General features: G+C 49.1%; 1 protein-coding gene and 1 non-coding gene across 3 annotated transcripts in view; both read right to left on the minus strand.

Moving 5' to 3' along the window:
• PSKH1 (protein serine kinase H1) overlaps positions 1–19846 on the minus strand; it is a 29900-nt gene extending 10054 nt beyond the window's left edge. For both annotated transcript variants that reach the window (XM_057534764.1, XM_057534765.1), the window contains exons 1-2: positions 19712–19846; positions 6619–7645 (exon numbers count right to left, since the gene is read on the minus strand). In XM_057534764.1, coding sequence (XP_057390747.1) covers positions 6619–7575 — 957 coding nt within the window. In that variant the 5' untranslated portion in view covers positions 7576–7645; positions 19712–19846. The remainder of the gene's footprint in view (positions 1–6618; positions 7646–19711) is intronic.
• A 1009-nt stretch (positions 19847–20855) lies between these two features.
• Positions 20856–20938, minus strand: TRNAS-AGA (transfer RNA serine (anticodon AGA)). Its single transcript has one exon. It is a non-coding gene; the product is annotated as a tRNA-Ser (tRNA).
• Positions 20939–22390: the final 1452 nt, after the last annotated feature.

The following is a 22390-nucleotide window of genomic DNA, read 5'->3' on the forward strand; positions in this document are numbered from 1 at the left end:
AAAAATAAATAAAATAAAATTCAAAAAAAACCAAGAACAAAAAAAACAATGTCCTGGAACAGCCCTAGAAGGTTCTGGATTTCAGAGCTAGGTACATAATGGTCTCTTCTATCTCCACTCAAGGGTTCTGCTGAAGTGAGGTGATGTCCAGGGCCTAACCTGGCTTTTTTTTTTTTTTTTTTTTTTTAACTTCTTCCCATTCTAATTTCTGAGGCAGTTTGGATCCCTGGTGGCTGTCAGCATGTCACCCGTACTGTGGCCTCTGTCCCCAGAGGTTTGTGTCCCTGGAACCCTGGGTACAAAGGACTCGGCTCAGGGCAGGCACTAGGTCTACATGGGTTGGCAGGATGAGTGAAGAGACGAAGGTGACTCAGTCTCCTGCTCCAGGCTGGCCGGGCCATGCTGCAGCAAAGCTCAGGTCTGGGCACCACACTCGCACTGGGAGACAGAGAAACCTACGAGGAAGGAGAGTCTGGAGAGGCACGGCCGTGGGATGTGGTTGGATCAGGTCACCTTTAACCACAGCGGGGGCAGGCGGGGGATGAGCGTGGGGGGTCATAAGCAGATTTAAAGAGGTCAGAATGTGGGAGAAACAAGAGCCCCAGCAGGTCCCAGAGGAACTCAAGGGCCTAGAAGCAACAGGGCCTGTGAAAGGGCAGAGCTATCCAGGTGGAGACAGACAATGGGAAGAGCAGGAGAGGGAGGGGATGGATAGGGCACCAGAAGCCACTCTGAACGCAACCCACAATATACCCCTTTGTTGGAGGAGACCTCAGCAGTGGGGGCTGGGAAACAGCAGTAATGAAAGGACCTTGGGATAACGAGATGCTGTAGGTGGTCGGAGCAAGGCGTTTTGGCAAAAATGCTAAATGCAACAATGTGGGGAGATGGGCATCTGTTTCTGCCACCACAGGAGGCGAGTGTGTAACCAGGGCAACAACAGCAGAGGGATGCCAAGAGGATGGGGCTCCAGGGAGCCAAGCAGTGGCCCAGGGGTGGCACATGAGCCCCTATCCACACTGGCCAGGGGAACACGAGGCAATTAAAGGTATCCAGCAGAATCCAAGCACAAGCCCAGAAATACACCACCTGCCTCCTTGCATTCTGCTCTGCTGCCCATACACGTCCAGTCTCCAGCTCTCCCACGTCCCCCGGGCAGTCCACCCCATGGTTCTGGGGCAAGGTCCTATCCCTGCTCACCTGGCCGCTCCGTCAGAGCATATGAAGCAGGCTGCATGAGCAGCCCCCACAGGCACTGGCGCCCTTCATGTGGAGAGCACCAGAACACACCACATGCCTTGCACTTCATTTTATCCTCAACATCCCAGGGTAGAATGGCAAGTGTCAGAGTCACTTTAAGAAGTGGCAAACAGTTGGGATGGGAACGTAAATGTCAGCTCTGGCTCTGGGCACTCATCCTACTGCAGGGCTATCAGAACTACCACATGGTGTAACGCACAGCCCCTGAGCAAGTGCCCCTTGGCCCAAGTTGATGGATGGTCAGCCTGCAGCCCAGAGACCCACCCCTGGAAAGCCACCTCCCACCAACACAATCCCCCGGGAAGTGGCAGATCGGTCCTGCAGGTGAGCTTCGTCTCCCACCAGGATTCTGTCCTCCACCTGGCAGCACTCACTCTCCTGAACAAGGCTCTGTGAGAACCTTTGCCCAAGCCCACCTGTTCCTGGCGCAGTCACCTGGGCTCGCCCACAGCTCAGAGACTGCCCAAGCAGAGGAGGGTGACAATTAAAAGTTGCTAAACGTGGCAGACAGCAAAGCTGCTGATGGCATCACTCTGTCATCATTCCCACAAGAGCCTCTTCATCCATCCTGCCTCTAGGAATAGAACTCTTGACAAAAGCAATAACGTTAGGCCCACAATGTCGCATTTCATGTCAAGTGAATCACAGAATCTCCAAGTTGGCGGGACCATAACAGTCCTCTAGTACGGTCTACAGATGATGACTCACCTTCTGTGTCACTCCTTTAGAAGCAGCTGCTCCAGGCCTCCCATGACAGGAAGCTCCCTCTTTCAAGGTGACTCTTCGTGTCTTCAAACTGCTCTCACACTCACACAGGCCTTCCTCACATCTGGCCAACATGTATCTCCCTATCACTTCCAACATGACCCTAGCTTGGCCCTCTCCACTCCAGCAACTCCAGTCACTGGATACAAATTCAGATTTCTCCTCTCAAAATCACCTGTCACAGGCTTTCCTTTCCAGAACTCTCTCCTCTTCCAAGATTCCTACATTTGCTTCTAAGCAGGTCTGGCCAACAACCCCCTAAGTGCATCTCCAGCAGGCTCCCCGCTTCTTCCTGGAGCCCAGCCCCAGAAGAGAACACTCCCAGCCAGCAGGAGCAGCCTAGTCTACCTGACAGTCACTTCTGGGTCCTTGCCCAGGGCCTCACCAGCAACCACTGGTGCTTCCCTCAAGAGAAGCAGGAGAAAGTATTGGGAGCATATGTATTAATACACATGCTGTCCTCAAGAACCTTACAGGCCGGGGAGGGAAAAGATGTCCACAGATGACAGCCTGGGAAAGTGCTGAAACAAAGACTCCAGCAACACGCTGAGGTATATGTGTCAGCGAAAGTAGACTGTGGGCATGAGAAGGCCAAGAACTCTGAAGCCAAGATGGCCTGGATTCAAATCCCAGGCCTGCCACCCTCTGTGAGACCCTGGACAAGCTACTTAACCTCATTAGCCTCAGTTTACTAATCTATAAAATGAGGGGATTATACCCACTGACAAGATTATTGTAGAGATTAGACATGCTGGGTGTAGAACTCTCAGACCTGTGCCTGGTACTCAGTAGGCTACACAATGGCAATGGTTGGCATGATTCTTAATGGAAGCAATCTTTGAATGGGATGATTGAGAGCCAGTCAAATTTCTTAGGCTGACATTGGGAACAGAGGGAAAATCCTGAGCACAAGCATAGTGTGAGGAGTGAAAGGAGCAAACATCTCGGGCCCATGGTGTGTAGGGAATGGGGTGGAGCGTGGGGCCAGGGCTGGGGGCTAGAGTGTCTAGAGTGTCAGCATTGTGGGGCAGGTGCTGAAGGAGGCCCCACTTGTGTGCATCCCTCCACTGCTGGGTCCCATGTGGGGATGTCAAAGCAGGACTCTACATATTCTCCGGGGCAGAGGGCAGCTTGGGGTCTGTTCTCAATCTGCCTCGTAAGATGATGCTCCTCCTGCAGAGCTGCAGGACGGCTCTGCCCCCCAACTCCTTCTCTTTCTAAACTCTGGCTCACATGTACTATGTTGAGCCCACTCGCTAGAATCCTTGATCTGACCCAAACATCCCCAGGACACCAGGCTCCCCCATTCCAAACTGGGATTATTCCAACAGCCCCCAGTTAGTTTCCCCCCAGCTAGTCTCCCACAACACTTCCTGTTACATTTCCCCTTCACTGTCAAGAACCCAGAGGGCTCCCTCCCACCTAATGCTCGGAATCTCCAAATAATCCCTGGCACTGTAGAGCTCCCAGCAACAAACACCAGGCCTGGCCCAGCCTCATCAACCTCTGCTCTGTTATTCCCAAACAATCTCCTGTTTATTCTGGAGCACAGTGAGCAATATCCCCTTCTCTGAGCTTCCTCCTCCTCAAAGCCCACCTCCTGAAGGAAGTCCTCTATTCAAGTCCACAGAAACTACTGAGTCTGAAAGAGGGCTGCAGGGATAGAGCCCCTGGGAAACAAGCACACCAGACAGGGTGTGGTATACACGAGAAACCACTATAAGGGGGCAGGGTGCCTATTAGAAAGGCACCAAGTGCCATGGGACTTACAGTCAGGTGAGGAATGCACACCTCCAAACCTTGCTGAGTTCAAAGCGGGCAGTCCCTTATCTGCACAAGAAGCTAGATGGAAACACCTCCCTGAGGCTCTCAGACAGGGCCTTGCTTACTCAGAATGCCTTCATAAGGGCAAATGACCATCACACAGTAGAAGACAGATGGTTGGGTGAGGATGGGGGCAGGGCCCAGTCCTAAGAAGGGGGGCCAATCCACCACCTGACCTGCGCCCCATGGCCCATGTTCCAGACTGCCCAGGCCTGTGCTGGCATGTGCCTGCCAACAAGGGTTCATTCTGTGGCCATTTCCTATTCCTAGTCCTTTCTCCCGGGCAATCTCAAGTTTCATGGGGATGGGGAACAGGCCTTCATGTCTCTCTGCATCGTCCCCAGTGCACTTACGGGTAGGCAATTACAAGCATAAGAGAAAGGTGCCTGGTCTCCAGCTCAGAGAGCCTGATCTAATGATAAGGCCTCCTTACCCAGGAAATACCCCAGACAAACTCCTCCCAATCCAGAGCTCTCTGCAGATGGTGGTGGAATCTCCTCTTGGGGTCTGCCAAGCTCCTGGTAACAGACAGGTGCCATCAGTGCTGGCCAGGGATTTGAATCTGGGACTGGAAACTGATGTTTTCAGCTTCAGATGAAGGGCATTGGGGGCCAAAGGTTGGGCAGTGCCCCCACACACACCGGGAGCCCCAGACCCGTGCCACGTGATTCCAGCAGAGCAGGAAGCAGAGTCTCAGGACCCAGTCTGTGGCCACAATAGGAACAGGAAGCCTGAGTTCATTCCCCACCCTATTTATTTGTCATTCTCTCACCCTCAGATAATCAATAGCCAGTTAGCAAGACTCTGCAAGCTCCCATTAGATAAACTGCCTGATCAACAACTGCCAGAATCAGGAACTCTTGGGCAAACCTACATACTTCTGGAAAGAATCTTTCCTTTGTCAGCAACTCTTGGGAAACCTCCCTGCCTCCTGTAGCTAAGCTACACCACACAGAGCTCCAAGGGCAAGCCAGGCAGGGCCCTGGCACAACACTGCCTCTGTGAGGTGGATTCTGGCTCTTCTGACCTGTGATGAAACCCAGCCCAAAGGGTGAGCAGGGCGGTGTCCGCTGTGACCACTGCATCACAGCCTGGGCTTCCCAGCCAGTCGGCGTTTGTTTTGTTGAATCCATTTGGAGCACAGAAGAAAACATGAAAAACTTTAGGGGAGAGCTGGAGAATGTCCCAGTTTCTCCTTCACCTGTGGTCAGCAGAGCTGGCCGGAAGAAGGTGGCTTCCCTCCCTTCCTCTCACCACCCTGAGGCACGTGATGTGGGGACCACCTAGGGAAGGCCAGCCCCCATGCTCACAGGAGGGAAATCCTTGACTGACCCCACGACCATGTCCTGAAGCTGACAGGGAAGATGATGGAGCACAGGACCACAAGCATTGCAGGCACTTTGCCTTCATGAGACTCTGGGGCAACTTCTGTAGGAAATGCTGCTCTGGGCCAATTGGTTGAGACCAGGGAGGGCCCAGTCCAACATTCCTGGGAGGAAAGCTGGGCTGCAGAAGGGAGCTGGTCCCAGAGCTCCCTCCCCTCTCCATGGGTTGTTCAGGAGGCATGGATAGCACTGCAGGCCTGAGAGGAACACTGTGGGGAGCACTCTGCAGGGGGCACTTGCGGAGCGGCCCTCACTGCCTTGGCAGAATCTTGTCATCCTGCAAAGCTTACCTCACCTCCCACATAAAGCCATCACACATTCTTTTCTTCCCAATCTCCCCAAGAACATTCTATCCAGCTTGCTGTGCTCACCGTTTCCTGTGGTGAGCCTTGTCTCCTACCCGGTCAGCATCCTGTCTGTCAGTTCTTACTCTTTCTGAACCTCCCTTCAGCTGCCAGCAGTGCGGAAACCTAACAGGTCTTTTCAGGCATCAGGACTATCAATGGATCCAAAGACACAAACTGATGGCCTGCTGGTTGAATTAGGGCCAGAAGTAAGCATTTGCTGGGTTAAGCACATGGTACTGCTTAAATATGTGAATTATATTTTAACACTTTAAGATCAGATTTTCTGGCTTCTCTTTAAAAAACTGGAATGTCTGGGTGCATGGAGTCCGCCCTGCTCTGTAGCAAAACTGGGCTGAGATGAGAAGCAGCTGTTCCTTTAGACCGGGCATGGTCACTAGCTTGCCCTAGTCCTCTGGACCAGATGCTATGGATGCCCTGCCCTGCTTCCTCTCAGCCCACCTCTGGGCTCGCCTGCAGCTGCAGTGCTCATGTGCGTGCTGACAGCTTCCCATGGCCAGTGCCTGTATCTCTCTGCTTCTTTGCCTGAGGACTTTCTCCACCACTAGTTGGCATTCAGAACAGCCCGGAAGTGCCAGGGATTTAAAGCCCCTGCAAGGAAATTCTCGACTCATACAAGAGTCAGTAGATTAAAACCCACCCTCTTTCCTGCCCCTCAGTGGTACAATTCTGAGCACATTCCACATGATTATTCACAGGGTCCCCAGTGGAACTGAGTTCCAATGGCCCACAGTGGCAGTCCACTCCACTCCCTTTCTGCCTCACTTTCCCCACCCTTCACTTGTGCTTACTGGAATCACATTCCAATTAAACTATCTGCTCCCAAGTCCTTGTCTCAGGGCTCACTTTTGGGGAAATCCAAGCTAAGATACCCTACTAGTCTCACTTTACCATTTTTACATCATCTGTCTGGCCCCACGAACATGGCCCTGAGAGCACACGCCCCTGATTAAGGGCTGTAGGATAGGAGCCCCCACCCATCCAGGGGCCTCCCAACATCCCCGAGACAGAAGACTCACCTCCCCCGAGTAACTGTACTTGCCCCTGAGGATCTGCCGGTACAGCCGGGTGCGGTTGTCATCCTCAAAGGGCATGGTGCCACTGAGCAGGATGTAGGCGATGACGCCCAGCGCCCACATGTCGACTGAGTTGGTGTAGGGCTTGCGGACCAGGACCTCAGGGGCAATGTACTCGGGCGTGCCACAGGTGGTCTTCATCAGGCAGTCGTCACCCTTCTTGCGGGCACTGGCCAGGCCAAAGTCGGTGATGATGATCTTGGAGTCAGTGCCTGGGTGGTAGTAGAGCAGATTCTCAGGCTTGAGGTCTCGGTGTGTGATGCCCAGTGCGTGCAGATACCGGACGCCATCCAGTACCATCTGCAGCACTCGAGTGGCGTCACGCTCAGTGAAAGAACCCTTGGCGATGATGCGGTCAAAGAGCTCTCCACCAGTGGCCAGCTCCATCACCATGTACACGCGCTCCTGTGTCTCAAACACCTCCACCAGCTGGATGATGTTGGCATGGCGCACCCGGCGCAGCACACGCAGCTCCGACTCACACACCTCCCGCCCCTCCCGGTACTTGGTCTCAATCATCTTAATGGCATATGGCTGCCGGGTTGCCCGGTGCTCCACACGCACCACTCGGCTGAAGCTGCCTCGGCCAATCAGGGCTTTGATGTCGTACTTGGCCGTCACACGTGGGTCGAACTTGGCCCTGTACTTAGCCACCCTGGCCCTGCGTGGTGGTTCTGAGGGAGGTTCTGTGTGGCCGGTGGTGGGGGCACCAGGGCAGGGGTTTGCACCCTGACTGGCTTCTGGGAACCCAGCTTTGAGAGGGCCAACACTGTCCACCTCTGTAATGAAGTGCTTGTACACATCGCTCTTAGTGCCACTGAAGGGCTCCACCTTCTTGACCAGATCCAGCTGGACATCCTTGGGCGGCTCGGGAAGGACCTTGCTTGTCCCACAGCCCATCACGGACACGGGGGCATCCTCTCTAGCGAGGCTGGCAGAACCTGCTCTGCAGGCAGTGCCCCGTCTACACCTACACAGACAGAAGAAAGGAACTCAGCATAGCCAGGGACACTTCTGGAGGGATCCCAGCCATCCTCCTTACCCCCTCCCCCCTGGCCTTGGATAAACCTAGCCTTAAGACCTGACTCTGGTATGGTTCCCTGGAAGGGAGAATGGCTTTGGCCCCTGAGTGCTTGGAGCCCAGATGCCATGAAGGATCCAGATGAAAGACTGGGTCTGAGTTCCATGGTCTTGATGTACATCCCCCTGGGTATAATTTTCATGCTGCTCTTCAACTCTGAAGAGGGGCAGGAACATGCACCAGGCTCAGCTGTCACTGCCTCCAACCTCCTCCCTACTCTCCCTGGGTCCCTTACCATAGTTGAAGTCCTATGTTTTTTAAAGGTTAAAATTATTCCTCTTATTACTCTGACTCATCTTTTCTGAAACGGGGGCGTGGAGTGTTGGAGGCCTGTTCTCCAACACTATCACCCACCAGGGTGTAGAAAGCCACTTCCCCAAGGCCTCCTCCCTCATGGATACCTTCCTGGCCCTCTAGGCCTCCTGCAGGGGTTGATCCCCCACTGCAACAACCCACCACCACCCACTGCTCTGGGTGCTGCCCTAACCTCACTCTTCCCTGGATGGCTCGCACTACTTTTCTAATGCACCATCTTCACCCTGGCAGTTTAACACCCTGTTCCAGGGTCTCTCACTTCCCCAGTTTACCACATAGATGGCTAAAATGCCACACAAGTCCCAGAAATGGCTAAAATCAATTCCAGTGAAGCAGGAACCACAAGCCTTAGCACACTGCCACTAGATAGCCACCAAACTAGCCTGGGCTTCATTTAAGAGGCAGAGGGAGGAATTTCCCTGGTGGCACAGTGCTTAAGAATCCACCTGCCAATGCAGGAGACACGGGTTCGAGCCCTGGTCCGGGAAGATCCCACATGCCATGGAGCAACTAAGCCCGTGTGCCACAACTACTGAGCCTGCGTGCCACAACTACTGAAGTCCACACGCCTAGAGCCCGTGCTCCACACCAAGAGAAGCCACCGCAACGAGAAGCCCGCGCACCACATCGAAGAGTAGTCCCCGCTTGCCCCAACTAGAGAAAGCCCGCGCAGCAAAGAAGACGCAGTGCAGCCAAAAAAAAAAAAAGAGGCAGAGGGGGCCTTGAGCTCAGAAAGGACACTAACAACTTCATCCAGATGAGACTCAGGCTGTGGATCGGGGCACTCTGCTTCCATGGGATGAGGATCCAGGAGACTTTCCCATTTGTTTTCCAGACAAAGATGTTCCAACTATTAATACCTTGTGGCTGGTGGGGCCCTGGACAAGTTGAAGTGCTGAAATACCGCTTTCCAGAGGTCACTTCTATCCAGGCTGCCCTTCTCTAAGTCTATCTGAGGGCCCCAGGGGTGAAAGAAAAGAGCTGAGAATTTCCTATTAATTAGGATATACAGAATTGGGGATAAAATGATCAACTCAGAACAAGCGTTTACTGAACATCTACTAGGGATACAGGAATGAATAAGACGTCCAGTGCAGGTATATTTTAACATACCCAATACAGGCAAAACACGGCCAATAAACTCATAGTCTAAATGAAGAGCAAAACATCAAAACAGGTAATTTCAATATAACAAAGTAAATGTTAGGCTTGAGAAACAATAGTAGATACATGAATGACACAAGAATGACACAGGGATTAGGGAAAGCTTCCTGGAGGAGGCGACCCCCACGCTGAATTTGAAGTAAGAATGAGGCAGGTGAGGAAAGGTGGGAATGTTGTTTCAGGCAGAGAGAATGACACACTCAAAGGTTCAGAGGCCCAGAGCAGCACCCCGTGCCTGGGAATGTGCAGTCTGGTGATGTGAAGACAGGACTGGGGGCTGAAGTGTTGGAAGGTCAGCAGGAACTAGGTTGTGGAGAGCAGCCCAAGTTACAGCGAGGAGCCAGGACCTTCCTGGGAGGTGAAAGGAAGCTACTGAAGGGTTTACAAGGAGAGGCGACTCTGTGTTTAGAAAGAAGTATAAGGCTGAATTGGAGGAGGGTCAAAGTGGACTGAAAGGGCCGGTGAGGAGGGTAGCAGCACAGACAGGGTGGCGGAATGGAGAGAGGTCAGCAGGAGAAGTGACAGGGGCTGGAGGCTGGACACAGGGGTGAAAGGGAGGAGAGGACAGCACTCCAGTCCCTCACTCCAGCTCCTGGGCAGAAGGTCAGGAGTGCAGCAGGAGGGACAGGTTTGGGAAGCAGTAGGAAGACTTCAGTTCTGGAAGTGCTGCAGTGGGGTGGCTGGATGTAGAATCTAATGGTTGAAAAGAGCTGGTCAACCAAGGGGGAAAAGGGGGGATAAACTGGGAGATTGGGGTTGACATATACACACTGCTATATATAAAATAGATAATAAGGACCTACTGTATAGCACAGGGAACTCTACTCAATACCCTGTAATGACCTATATGGGAACAGAATCTAAAAAAGAGTGCATATATGTATATGTATAACTGATTCACTTTGCTGTACAGCAGAAACTAACACAACATTGTAAATCAACTACACTCCAATACAAATTAATTTAAAAACAAAAAAGAAGAAGGAAAAGAGCTGGTCAGGGTCAGAGATTCCATGGCTGCCCAGGGGCAACACCAACCCCCACCCCCAACCTGTTTCAAAGCCAGCAAAAGATCCCATGAAAGGCAGCAGAGGGAGACCCAGGGAGGTTTTGCTGGGGCACCTTGAGGGTCACAGAGAACCCACACAGAGGCCCTGAGTGAGGGTCTGAATTCAAGATGGTGATAACTGACCAATGTGGCTAATGTGGTGATAACTGACCAATGTTCCCAAGGAAAAAGCTCACCTCTGAAACATACACAAGACCTTGATTACCAATCCATCAGACAAAAAGACCAAAGATTAAGGGCTTAGGTTTTAATCAGTATGTCAGTATGACTCTCAGCAGAATGAGATTTATCTTTCCTCACATAAGAGGAAAAGATTCCTCAACCAACACAGGCTCTTCAGGATTTGCTGCAGTTTTCACCCAAATGCCCAGGAGATCCCATATAGCAGCTTAGGAAATCATGTTTAAACACAGGCATTTAGGGATTCCCTGGTGGCGCAGTGGTTAAGAATCCTCCTGCCAATGCAGGGGACACGGGTTCGAGCCCTGGTCCGGGAAGATCCCACATGCCGTGGAGCAACTAATCCCGTGTGCCACAACTACTGAGCCTGCGCTCTAGAGCCCGCGACCCACAACTACTGAGCCTGCATGCCACAACTACTGAAGCCCACGCATCTAGAGCCCCTGCTCTGAAACAAGAGAAGCCACCGCAATGAGAAGCCTGCGCACCGCAACGAAGAGTAGCCCCCGCTCGCCCCAACTAGGGAAAGCCCGCGCGCAGCAACGAAGAACCAACGCAGCCAAAAATAAATAAGTTAATAAATTATAAAAAAAAATAAACAAAGGCATTTAGAAACAAGGTTCTTTTTCACAGAGGCCAAAGATTAGAACTGTGGACTTTGGAATTTTGCAGACTCATCTCTTCCTTCAGGGAAAATACAAGACTTAATACAGTAAAGGGCTGCAGCTCAGGAAAAAAAAAGCTCTTTGGCCAGGATTCCTGAGGCAGAACACAGGCCCTGATCCCCAAGACCACACTGTGAACAACATCTACCACCACTCAGAGAGAAGACAAATTGCATGGGTGACGCAGCACAGCTACTCAGATGTCACTTCTTCCTGGGGAGGAGGCAGAACCCTAGATCCACAAAATAAGTAACGTCTCCAGGTGTACCCACCGGCTCTTTTTGTTTAGATGTGCATACCTAGTCTGGTCCTGATGAGAAAAACTAAGGTTTACAAAAGAAAAGGCCTGACTTTTCACTTTAAACAAAGTCTAAGCAAGGATCTCAAGTCAGCAGTGAGACAGCCAAGGATTATCCCTCTCTGACCTTCCTTATTCCTTTCTGGGACACAGTTTCTCTCACATTTGTTCCAGTTAGAAACTCTTCAAAGATAGGCTGATGCTGGCACTCCACCTTCCCAACTACAGATCGAGAGTGGAGGAAAGAAGGTGCCAGCTCCGATGCGGGGAACTGCTGATAACCTCCAGGTGATCATAGCTGCTCCACACTCCAATCACATCTGTTAAATTCTCTTTTCACATCAGTTAGGTGAAAAGGCAAACAGGGACAAGGGAAGCAGCTGGCAAAATTCCTTCTGTGAAGAGGGCAAAGTGTTTTCCTGCCCTCAGCTCTCATGTATGTGCCCCCAGCAGAGTGACCAGGGTGGGGGTGAATGAGGAAAGCCTCAAGAAGTGACCTCCCAGGAAGGTCATGCTATGCCAGCTCTCACAAGTCACTATTCTGTCTCACGACACCAATCCTAACACATCTTACAGAAAGTATTGAACTCTCTGGAGTCGGCCTCCACACCTTCAACTCCGAGCCTGACCCAAAGCACTCCTCAAAGAAGGTAAGCGTATTGGACAGAGTGCAGCAGTAGGCGTGAGCATTGAGCACTACTGTCCTCGCTAATACTTTATAGAAAGGACAGGCCAAAAAGGTAGAAACTTGTCCAAAGCCACTCAGATAGTGACAGCAGAGAACAAACCAAAATCTCATTCTCCATCCAGAGCTCCTTCCACCAAACCAGATAGACTCCAGAAGTGCCTGGGGCCCAGCTGAGCTCAGACTCACCAGGTCAAGGCCTCAATCCTTCCTCATACCACTCAACTGATGAATCAACGAACCTTTACTGAGGATCTTTTTTTTTTTAATTTATTTATTTTTGGTTGTGTTGGGTCTTCGTTGCTGTGCACGGGCTTTCTCTAGTTGTGGCGAACAGGGGCTACTCTTTGTTGCGGTGCGCGGGCTTCTCATTACGGTGGCTTCTCTTGTTGCGGAGCATGGGCTCTAGGCTCACGGGCTTCAGTAGTTACGGCATGCTGGCTCAGTAGTTGTGGCTCATGGGCTCTAGAGCTCAAGTTCAGCAGTTGTGGTGCATGGGCTTAGTTGCTCCGTGGCATGTGGGATCTTCCTGGACCAGGGCTCGAACCCGTGTCCCCTGCATTGGCAGGTGGATTCTTAACCACTGCGCCACCAGGGAAGCCTGAGGATCTTTTCTGAAGGGCATGTCTTCCGAAACCTCCATTCCACGTACAATCTGTGTCACACTGCTCACTGCTATACTCTAGATTACTTCTGATCACTAGAGTTGTCAGCCTTTTGAGGGAAGGGGCCACTTCTCAGGTTTCTAGAACTCTCTGGCTCCCAACAAAGCGCTGAGCTCCGAGCAGGCATTCAATGTTTGTTAACACTGAGTGAAAGGTGGGCTGGTTCTCAGGTTTCTTTTTGCTGCAGAGCAACAATCCCAGAACCTCAGAAATCTTCAAGTGGCAGGAAGAGGCCAGATTGGTGGTTAAACCAGAGCCATGCTCTTTGGGTGCTCGTATAAATGTCCTCAACAACAAAGGAAGCCAGAGTTCTCAGGTCTATTTGGGTCTTACAGATTGTTACCTGAACTCCAAAGCAAGTTTGTCCATAAATTGCGAGACCCATCTGTGGGGAGACCAGGGGTCTAGGAGCAGAGGACAGGGATGGATCCTGAAACAATTTTCCTGGCCACAGAAGTCTGTGGATGCCTCCCAGGCAGGCACCCAGCCCTCTCCAATAACACCTCCTAAGACTGTTCTCCACAGCAAAGCTTCACAAACTTTTGCCTGCAAAGATCTCTATATTCTGCTCCCATGTTTTGAGAGACTGTCTATCAAAATGAAGTAGGCAGTAATCTCTCAGGAATCCCAGAAATAAGTAACTGCTGAACAGCACTTCTAACCATCACGAGGCAAGCAGGGATAGCTGGCAAAGAAGTCTGTCACTTTAGATAAAAACCCCTGACCCTCACGCCACACACAAAAATAAACTTGGGACTTCCCTGGCGGTACAGTGGTGAAGACTCTGAGTTCCCAATGCAGGGGACCCAGGTTCGATCCCTGGTCAGGGACCTAGACCCCACATGCCGCAGCTAAAGAGCCCGCATGACGCAATGAAGATCCTGAATGCGGCAACTAAGGCCCTACACAGCAAAATAAATAAATAAATATTAAAAATAAAATCAAAATGGCTTAAAGACTTAAATATGAGACAAGACACCATAAAACTCCTAGAAGAGAACATAGGCAAAACATTCTCTGACATAAATCGTACCAATGTTTTCCTAGATCAGTTTCCCAAGGCAATAGAAATAAAATCAAAAATAAGCAAATGGGACCTAATTAAACTTATAAGCTTTTGCACAGCAAAGGAAACCATAAACAAAACAAAAAGACAACCTATGGAATGGGAGAAAATATTTGCAAATGATGGGACCAGAAAGGGCTTAATTTCCAAAATATACAATCAGCACCTACAATTCAATAACAAAAAAACAAACAACCCAATCGAAAAATGATTAGGGCTTCCCTGGTGGTGCAGTGGTTAAGAATCCGCCTGCCAATGCAGGGGACACAGGTTCGAGCCCTGGTCCGGGAAGATCCCACACGCCACGGAGCAACTAAGCCCGTGTGCCACAACTACTGAGCCTACCCTCCAGAGCCCATGAGCCACAACTACTGAAGCCCATGTGCCTAGAGCCCGTGCTCCACAACAAGAGAAGCCACCGCAATGAGAAGCCGGTGTACCACAACGAAGAATAGCCCCTGCTCACCACAACTAGAGAAAGCCCGCGTGCAGCAACAAAGACCCAATGCAGCCAAAAATAAATATAAAACAAATAAAATAAATAAATTTTTAAAAAAAGAAAAATGGTTAGAAGACCTAAATAGACATTTCTCCTAAAAAGACATACAGATGGCCAATAGGCACTTGAGAAGATGCTCATCATCACTAATTACCAGAAAAATGCAAATCAAAACAGTGCGGTACCACCTCATACCAGTCAGAATGGTCATCATTAAAAAGTTGACAAATAATAAATGCTGGAGAGGGTGTGGAGAAAAGGTAAACCCTCTTACACTGTTGGGAGGAATGTAAATTGGTGCGGCCACTATGGAAAACAGTATGGAGGTTCCTCAAGAAACTAAAAATAGAGTTGCCATATGATAAAGCAATCCCACTCCTGGGCATATACCCAGAAAAAACTATAATTCAAAAAGATACATGCACCCCTATGTTCACAACAGGCAAGACATGGAAACAACCTAAATGTCCATCAACAGATGAATGGATAAAGATGATGTGTGTGTGTGTGTGTGTGTGTGTGTGCGTGTGTGTGTGTATGGAATGGAATATTACTCAGCCATTAAAAAGAATGAAAAAATGCCATTTGCAGCAACATGGATGGACCTAGAGATTATCATACTAAGCAAAGTTAAGTCAGAGAAAGACAAATACCATATGATATCACTTATATCTGGAATCTAAAATACGACACAAGTGAACATATCTACGAAACAAAAACAGACTCACAAATATAGAGAACGGACTTGTGGTTGCCAAGGGGCGGGGTGGGGGGAGGGAAGAATTGGGAGTCTAGGATTAGGAGATGCAAACTACTGTATATAGGATGGATAAACAACAAGATCCTACTGTATAGCACAGGGAACTATATTCAATATCCTGTGATACATCATAATGGAAAAGAATATGAAGAAGAATATATATGTGTAACTGAGTCACTTTGCCGTACAGCAGAAATTAAACACAACACTGTAAATCAACTATACTTCAGTAAAATTAAAAAAAACAAAACAAAACAAAACCCTGAACAAGGACCTCTGCAACCTTAGGGGGAACCACACGATTCTGCTTTCTAAAACAGGAGAACTGGGACTTCCCTTGTGGCGCAGTGGCTAAGAATCTGCCTGCCAATGCAGGGGACATGGATTCAAGCCCTGGTCCGGGAAGATCCCACATGCTGCAGAGCAACTAAGCCCATGCGCCACAACTACTGAGCCTGCGCTCTAGAGCCCGCGTGCCGCAACTACTGAGCCCGCATGCTGTAACTACTGAAGCCCGCGCGCCTAGAGCCCGTGCTCTGCAACAAGAGAAGCCACCGCAATGAGACGCCCACGCACCACAACGAGGAGTAGCCCCCGCTTGCCACAACTAGAGAAAGTCCACGTGCAGCAACGAAGACCCAATGCAGCCATAAATAAATATTTAGAAAACTAAAACAGGGAAACTGACACGAGACCCAGCAATTTCATTTTCATAAATAATTCTACAAAACCATTTCTACAAGTACACAAAGATATATTTGTAAAAGAAAGCTCATGGAACCATTCTTTATAATAATGAAAAAATGGAAACAACCCAAATATTCATCAGGAAGGAAATAATTAAATAAACTAAGATACATTCACATAATGGAATGCTCTGCAGCTGTTGAAATGAATGAGGTAAATCCATATATATTGACAAAGAAAGAAAGATACCCGTCAGTTTGAGTGGTTTTGTACTGGTATCCATGTCTGTGATGTACCAAGGAGTTTAAAACAGTTTGTGAAGGGACTTCCCCAGTGGTCCAGTGGTTAAACTCTGTGCTTCCACTGCAGGGGGGCAGGGGTTCAATCCCTGGTCGGGGAAGTTCCGCATGCCGCGTATTGCAGCCAAAAAAAAAAAAAGAGTATGTGAAGTATATGTCTAATGAGGAATTTCTAAAAAGGTATAGACATATACATGGGAAAAAAATATCCTGGAAAGGTAGAAGAGAAGCTGTTGACAGTGACTACCTCTAGGGTGTGGGAATGTCAGGGGAACAGGTGGAAGGAAGGGAGACTCTTACTTCTCACATTACATACTTCTGTGCTATTGCTATATTTTAAAGTCATCACCACATATTATATTTTTAAAGTTAAAAAATACATATTGTAGAAATGTACAGACTAGTATATACATAAGAAAAAAAGCTGGGGGAATATACGCCAAATTATTATACCAAATATACACCAAATTATTTTAAAAATGATTAGTGTTTGTGTCTAAAGACACAGTTCATTATTCACTTCCGTAATGTTTTAACTTTTAACACTATTTCATAATAAGAATTGTTATAGCTTCTTTTTGGAATATAGTAACTCAGGACTCCACCTCTTAAGGACTCTGTGCACCACTGCTCTACATGGTAATAATTGGTGAGCAGAGACTCCTGCTTTAGGGCTGAGAGAAGGAGAGTTCAACAGTTTGTCGTGTCCTCCTCATTTTATCCTGACCCTCAACTCCATCTGAGACATCCCACCCACTGCCCATCCCATCATCAGAAATACAGCCTCTGGCAATGTACCTGGGGTTCTCCTTCCAAAATCCTAAAGTTCAACCCATAAATATTTACTGAGCTCCTGCTGTGGGCCAGGAACTCTGCCAGGGGCTGTGACAGACAAAAAGAAGGCAGTTATAATCTCTGTTCTCAAGGAACTTACAGCCCAAATGGCTCCACACCAAGAGTCCCCTGATCCATTACTTTTATGATGCCCTGTGAGGCCACTTCAAGGCTGGCAGCCTGGAAGGGGTCCCTCTGCGATAATTTTCCTGTAGCAAACGAAAACAGCACATTTTTCTACTTTAGCATCACATGAGATGCCATGGCAACAGAGGGCTGTACCAAGAATTAGCTCAGTGATGACCTAGCCAACACAAATTGGCTTAATACTTACTGAGTAAGATTCCTGGAAGAAAAGAAAGTTCAAATAAATAAGTCTCTCTCCAGCTCTCAACAAGCGGAATTGTTTCCTTTCTTCCAGGGCTGTACTTCTCAAATTTTTCTCTGTGCACCCTGGGCCAATGGAGACAGCTGTTCTCAGCTATCTCAAAGCTTAAGGGTCAATACTTTGGCACACCTATAGCCAATTCACATCACACAGTCAGGAAGCACTGGAAAGGATGGAAGTTGCCCAAGTAACATGCTCACACTTATAAAGTAAAAACAGACGGCTAAACCAAAGTCTCACTCAACAATGAACTTGTGAGTGACAGAGAACCCCAGTATCTAGTTCAGATTTCACAGACACTAGGATCTTCTGGGGTATTCCATTCCAAGTGAGGCTCAGCTCTAGCTCAGTGTTAAGAGGCAAACAGGTTTCCTGAAAGCTGCACTTTCCTTAGCTCATTTATACAACTTAACAAGATTTGCAATTAGACCTGGACAACATACTTATTCAGCAAACCCGCCCTCCAGTGAGTCAGCAATCCACATCTTTTCTAGGGGAATAGCCAACTGCAACTGCCCTGAGTAGAAGCACAGTTTTGTCAGAGCTATCTCTGATGATCAGAAATTACCTCAAGGAAATCACATAACATAAGGTAGCTTCCTAATCAAGACTCAGTCTGAAGAGCAAACAGGCTTACTAAGATGAGATCCCCTTTTGACATGGGATGAACTCTGGGAAGAACAGCCATTAGTAATAACAGTGGCTTCCATTTCCTGAGTTCCAACTGTGCTAAGCGTCTTATATGCATTCTCACTCCTCTCTGCAACCACATAAAGTAGGCATGATTATTCCTATTATGGGATGAGCAAACTAGGACTCAAAGAACCTCAAGATCTCATAAAAGTCAAGAACTGAATCAAAGTCTTTCTTATTCCAAACCCCATACTTCTAACCACCAAATCATCCTGCCTCCCCAAGAGATGGGAAATGAGACTGCAACAGCAGTTGTGTGCTACAAGGCACAGCTGGCCCTTCCCACTGGACAAAGACACAACAGTTTCCTGGAGTGATGACAAAGATTTTCAACCAAGGAGCATAGTAAAGTCACCTGGAGAGTTTTAAAAAAATACAGACTCCTACCAGATTCCAGATATTCTGCATCAAAATCTCAGAAAATGAGACTCTTGAATTTGTATTTTGAAAAACCACCCCAGGAGATTTTAGACCATCAGGTTGACAAGGCTGCACCACCTACCACATGCATACGTGTGAATGTGCAAACAGGACACTCGCATTTGCTGTGCTCATCTCAGGTCCTGGCCCCTGATATGTGCTCAGTAGTATAGCTGAATCTGTATCCATTCTTAAATCAGCAACCTATCACAGTTGACTCAGCTCCTACTTTATGCCAAGCACAGAGCCAGACACTGATATGCAGACAGAAGACACAATCCCCAGGCCAACCATCAGGTGACACAACACAATAAACTCCATCAGTAGTCACATGAATTGAAAGAGAGGAGTCAATGGTTACATGTGAAGGGAGGCTTTTCCAAGGTAATTAAATCTAAGGTGGATTTTAAAGGACAGATGTAAATTTTCCAAACTGGTGGGTGGAGGTGGGGGTGGGGGGAAAGAAGAGTATTATAAATTGCGAAAACTGCATATCTAGAGCGAAAGGGTGTTAAAACACAGAGCTAATGGCAGATGCACATACTCCCAACAACAAACTATGTAAGCAGGAGACAGAAGTGCCCAGGTGTTAACTTCGGGGTTATGCCAGATTATGAAGAGCCCTGAACGCCCTGCTATGAAGTTTGGCCTTTACCCTGCAGGTACCAAGGAGCCAGTTTTAGGCAATGAAGGACTTATTCAGATTTTCAAGTGGGAATTATCACTTCACAGTTTCAGGAGAAGGAGTGAGCGTGAGGGAGCTGGGCGTCCCCTTATAAAAGCAGAGAGATAACTGGCTTACAAAGCAGGCGACCCGGCTGGACATAGGTGTGATTTTCCCCAGCCTGAACAAGGAAGAGACTAGCTGCCCCCCGACCCTGTCGTTCAGTCGTAAAAGAGGAGGTGTGGAGTAGGTGCCAGACACGAGAACGTAGTGAGGACAACCAGGCTGGTTCACCCTCACCGATGTCGACTGGTTGAACAGCAGGCAGGACAGCTGACCACGTCCACCTGGCCCTTGGGGCCTCAGAGACGGGCTACTCAGCGCAGCAGCATGTTTCAAGGCCAGTCAAGCCTCGGAAACCAGGGACCCCAAGCAGCCATCGCCTGGCCTGCTACCCACTCCCCCTAGGGCCCGGCGCAGCGGGCACAGGCCGAGGGCTCCGGGCTGGGCAGGGACGGGCCCCGTGTTCCAGGAAGCGACCGTGGCTGCAGCTCGTCAGCCCCTCCCGCCCATGGGGCCGTCGGTCCTGGCCGGGCCGCCTCACCTCGCGCGGGCGGCGGGGTCTTCGGCGTCTGGGCGACTGTGTTGACCCTCTCCGGGCCGCGGACACAGCCCCGGCCACCGCCACCGCCGCCGCCGCAGCCATCCTCAGGCGTCAGCGTCGTGGCGTCATCACAGCGCGCGCTTGACGCCAAAACAAATCCGGGCCGCCCACGGGGCGGGGCAGGGGCGGACTCGAGAGGGCCGGGCTACGCGGTTGGCGGAGCTCCGAGCGTGGCTTGCCAATCAACGCCTTCAGGGCGGGGTCGGGCTCACTCCGGGAGTAGGAGGTGAGTCTATGTGTCGCTCCAAGTGTCTCGACCCTAGGTTTGGGGCAGGCACCGTGGGAAGTAGGGAGAAAGTTTCAAGATTCACGTTGGGGGGCAGGGCGCTTTATAGTGCGAGGTTGGGGTATTTCCATGGAGATCCAGAGGTTAAGACTCCGCGCTCCCAATGCAGGGGCCACGGTTTCGATCCCTGGTGGGGATCTAAGATCCCGCATGCCGCGGGGCGCGGCCAAAAATAAAATAATAATATAGTGCGTGGTTGGGGACGTAGTGCACTTCAGGAGATTTCTGGAAGTGCCTCTGGAACTCCACAAAGGATCGGTATAAATTTAATTAACAAATCTATTTTTTTTAACTGAAATTAAAATAATTCAGGCACTCAGATATGTTGAATTTGACCTCCATCACAGCGGAGTTGCAAATGGTTAACTTGAGAATAGGTGAAATTAGTTTGGGGCCAACTTCAGAGTAACAGTTTAATTATTGTTGTTTTTGTTACTAAATTTAGTATATCCTGAGACTGCAAAACAAGTAGATTAAAGAAAAATTGTTACCATTAATAATTCCTCTATAGGGTCAGAATTATCTCACTTAACTTTACAATCAACCCAGATTCGGGGTGGAGATGGGGGGGAAATAAATGTCTCAAGTAATAAGGGGATTTTTTTTCCTTCTTTAATAATATTTTTATTATTTACCTTATATTTACTGTTGGGGCGCAATCCACGTGCTTAGTGGAGTCTTTCACTGGGCAACCATAAAGAGCAGGGCTGGAGAACAGTCCAGTTTCTTTCTTTACGGCAACAGCATTCTTCCCCAACTGGCTGTGACTCAATAGGGATCACCATAAGGGAAAGGTGGCATAGTTCGGCAGGATTTGAACCTGGGCAGGGAAACCCCAATGGATTTCTAGTCCATCACCTTAACCACCCGGCTACAACTACTTTTGAGTGATGATGGGATTGTAATCTCCATACATCTTCCTCATTGCAGTCTGTTCATTTAAAATCTTTATTGAGCCCTTACTTCATACATGGAATTGTCTTTAACTGTATAAGCTAATGTTATACTTTAAACCTAAACATATATTAACACCAATAAAATATCACAGTCTGTTTTATGTAGTAGGGCTTCATAAAAGATTTTATTAAAAAAGAAAACTTTAGGGACTTCTCTGGTGGTCCAGTGGTTAAGACTTAATGCTTCCACCGCAAGGGGGCATGGGTTCAATCCCTGGTCGGGGAACTAAAATCCCACAGGCCACGCAGCCAAAAATAAAATAAATAAAAAGAAAAAAGAAAACTTAAAAAATTATTTCCATATGTCTAGTGTGATGCTTAAGGGAATGAACTTAGGGGCCAAGCAAACTTGGGATCATATCCCAGCTCTGACACTTCCACAGTTGTGTGAACTGAACTTAAGCATGACATCTTCCCTTCCTTCAGCTTCATGTTTCTTATCTGTATAATGGGGATCATAATCTTGACCTCACAGTTATTGTGAGGGTTGAAAATAATATAGAATTCCAGGGTTGATGGGGCTTAGAAACCCACACAACACCTCTATTTTACAGACATTCAGCAAATTAATTCAATAAATATTTATTGAGCCCTTGCTATGGAAGGTGCTGGCCTGGGCTCTGGTGAAGAACACGGGGGCCCTGAGATGAAGAGGTATATTGATGCAGAGGGGACTGGGCTCAGGATATCCAACCCCAGATTCTCCCCTGAACAATAAGCTGTTCCATGTCTGCAGAGCTGCAAACGTGAGAAGCACCATCATCATGATGCTCTGGCCTGGGCAGCTGTGTCTAGGGCCCAGTCCACTTGGCTCTCAGCCCACCCCTTTCCTGCAGCTCTGGGATAAAACACACAAAGCTCTTAAGCCCCTGGCCAGAGAGCAGATTCTGTCCCCAACCCCACCCCCCTGCACACACTCCAGGTCACTCAATTCCAGGGAAGAGCAGGGACTTAGGGGGCAAAAACCAGGGGAAAGTAGGTCACGGCAGGAGGATGGTAATCCCTTTGATGGCTGGCCAACACAATCGAGCCCCTGCTCCTGGAAGCAGCCTGCTCCTGGCCACCCACCAAGAGTGGCTCTAGGAAGACTTTTGGGGTTTGGAGCCCCAGCACCATCCCTCCAAATAGTATGCTCAGGTTAAGAGGGCTGCCCCAAGAAGACATCCTCCATACTGAAGTCATTTTTAGTCCAAGCTTTTGCTGACTGTAACACTTCCTATGCAGGATTTAGCAATTCTGTTTTTCACTCCACACACTCCCACAAGTACACTGTTTATACCCAGCCTTAGGCTGGGTGCTAGAGACACAAAGAGGACACTTGGGGAATCCAGAGTGGGGAATTCTGACCTAGACCCAGACAGTAACAAGCCAGTGAAC

Source organism: Balaenoptera acutorostrata, chromosome 19 (assembly GCF_949987535.1).
Source record: "Balaenoptera acutorostrata chromosome 19, mBalAcu1.1, whole genome shotgun sequence".
Classification (NCBI taxonomy): Eukaryota; Metazoa; Chordata; class Mammalia; order Artiodactyla; family Balaenopteridae; genus Balaenoptera; species Balaenoptera acutorostrata.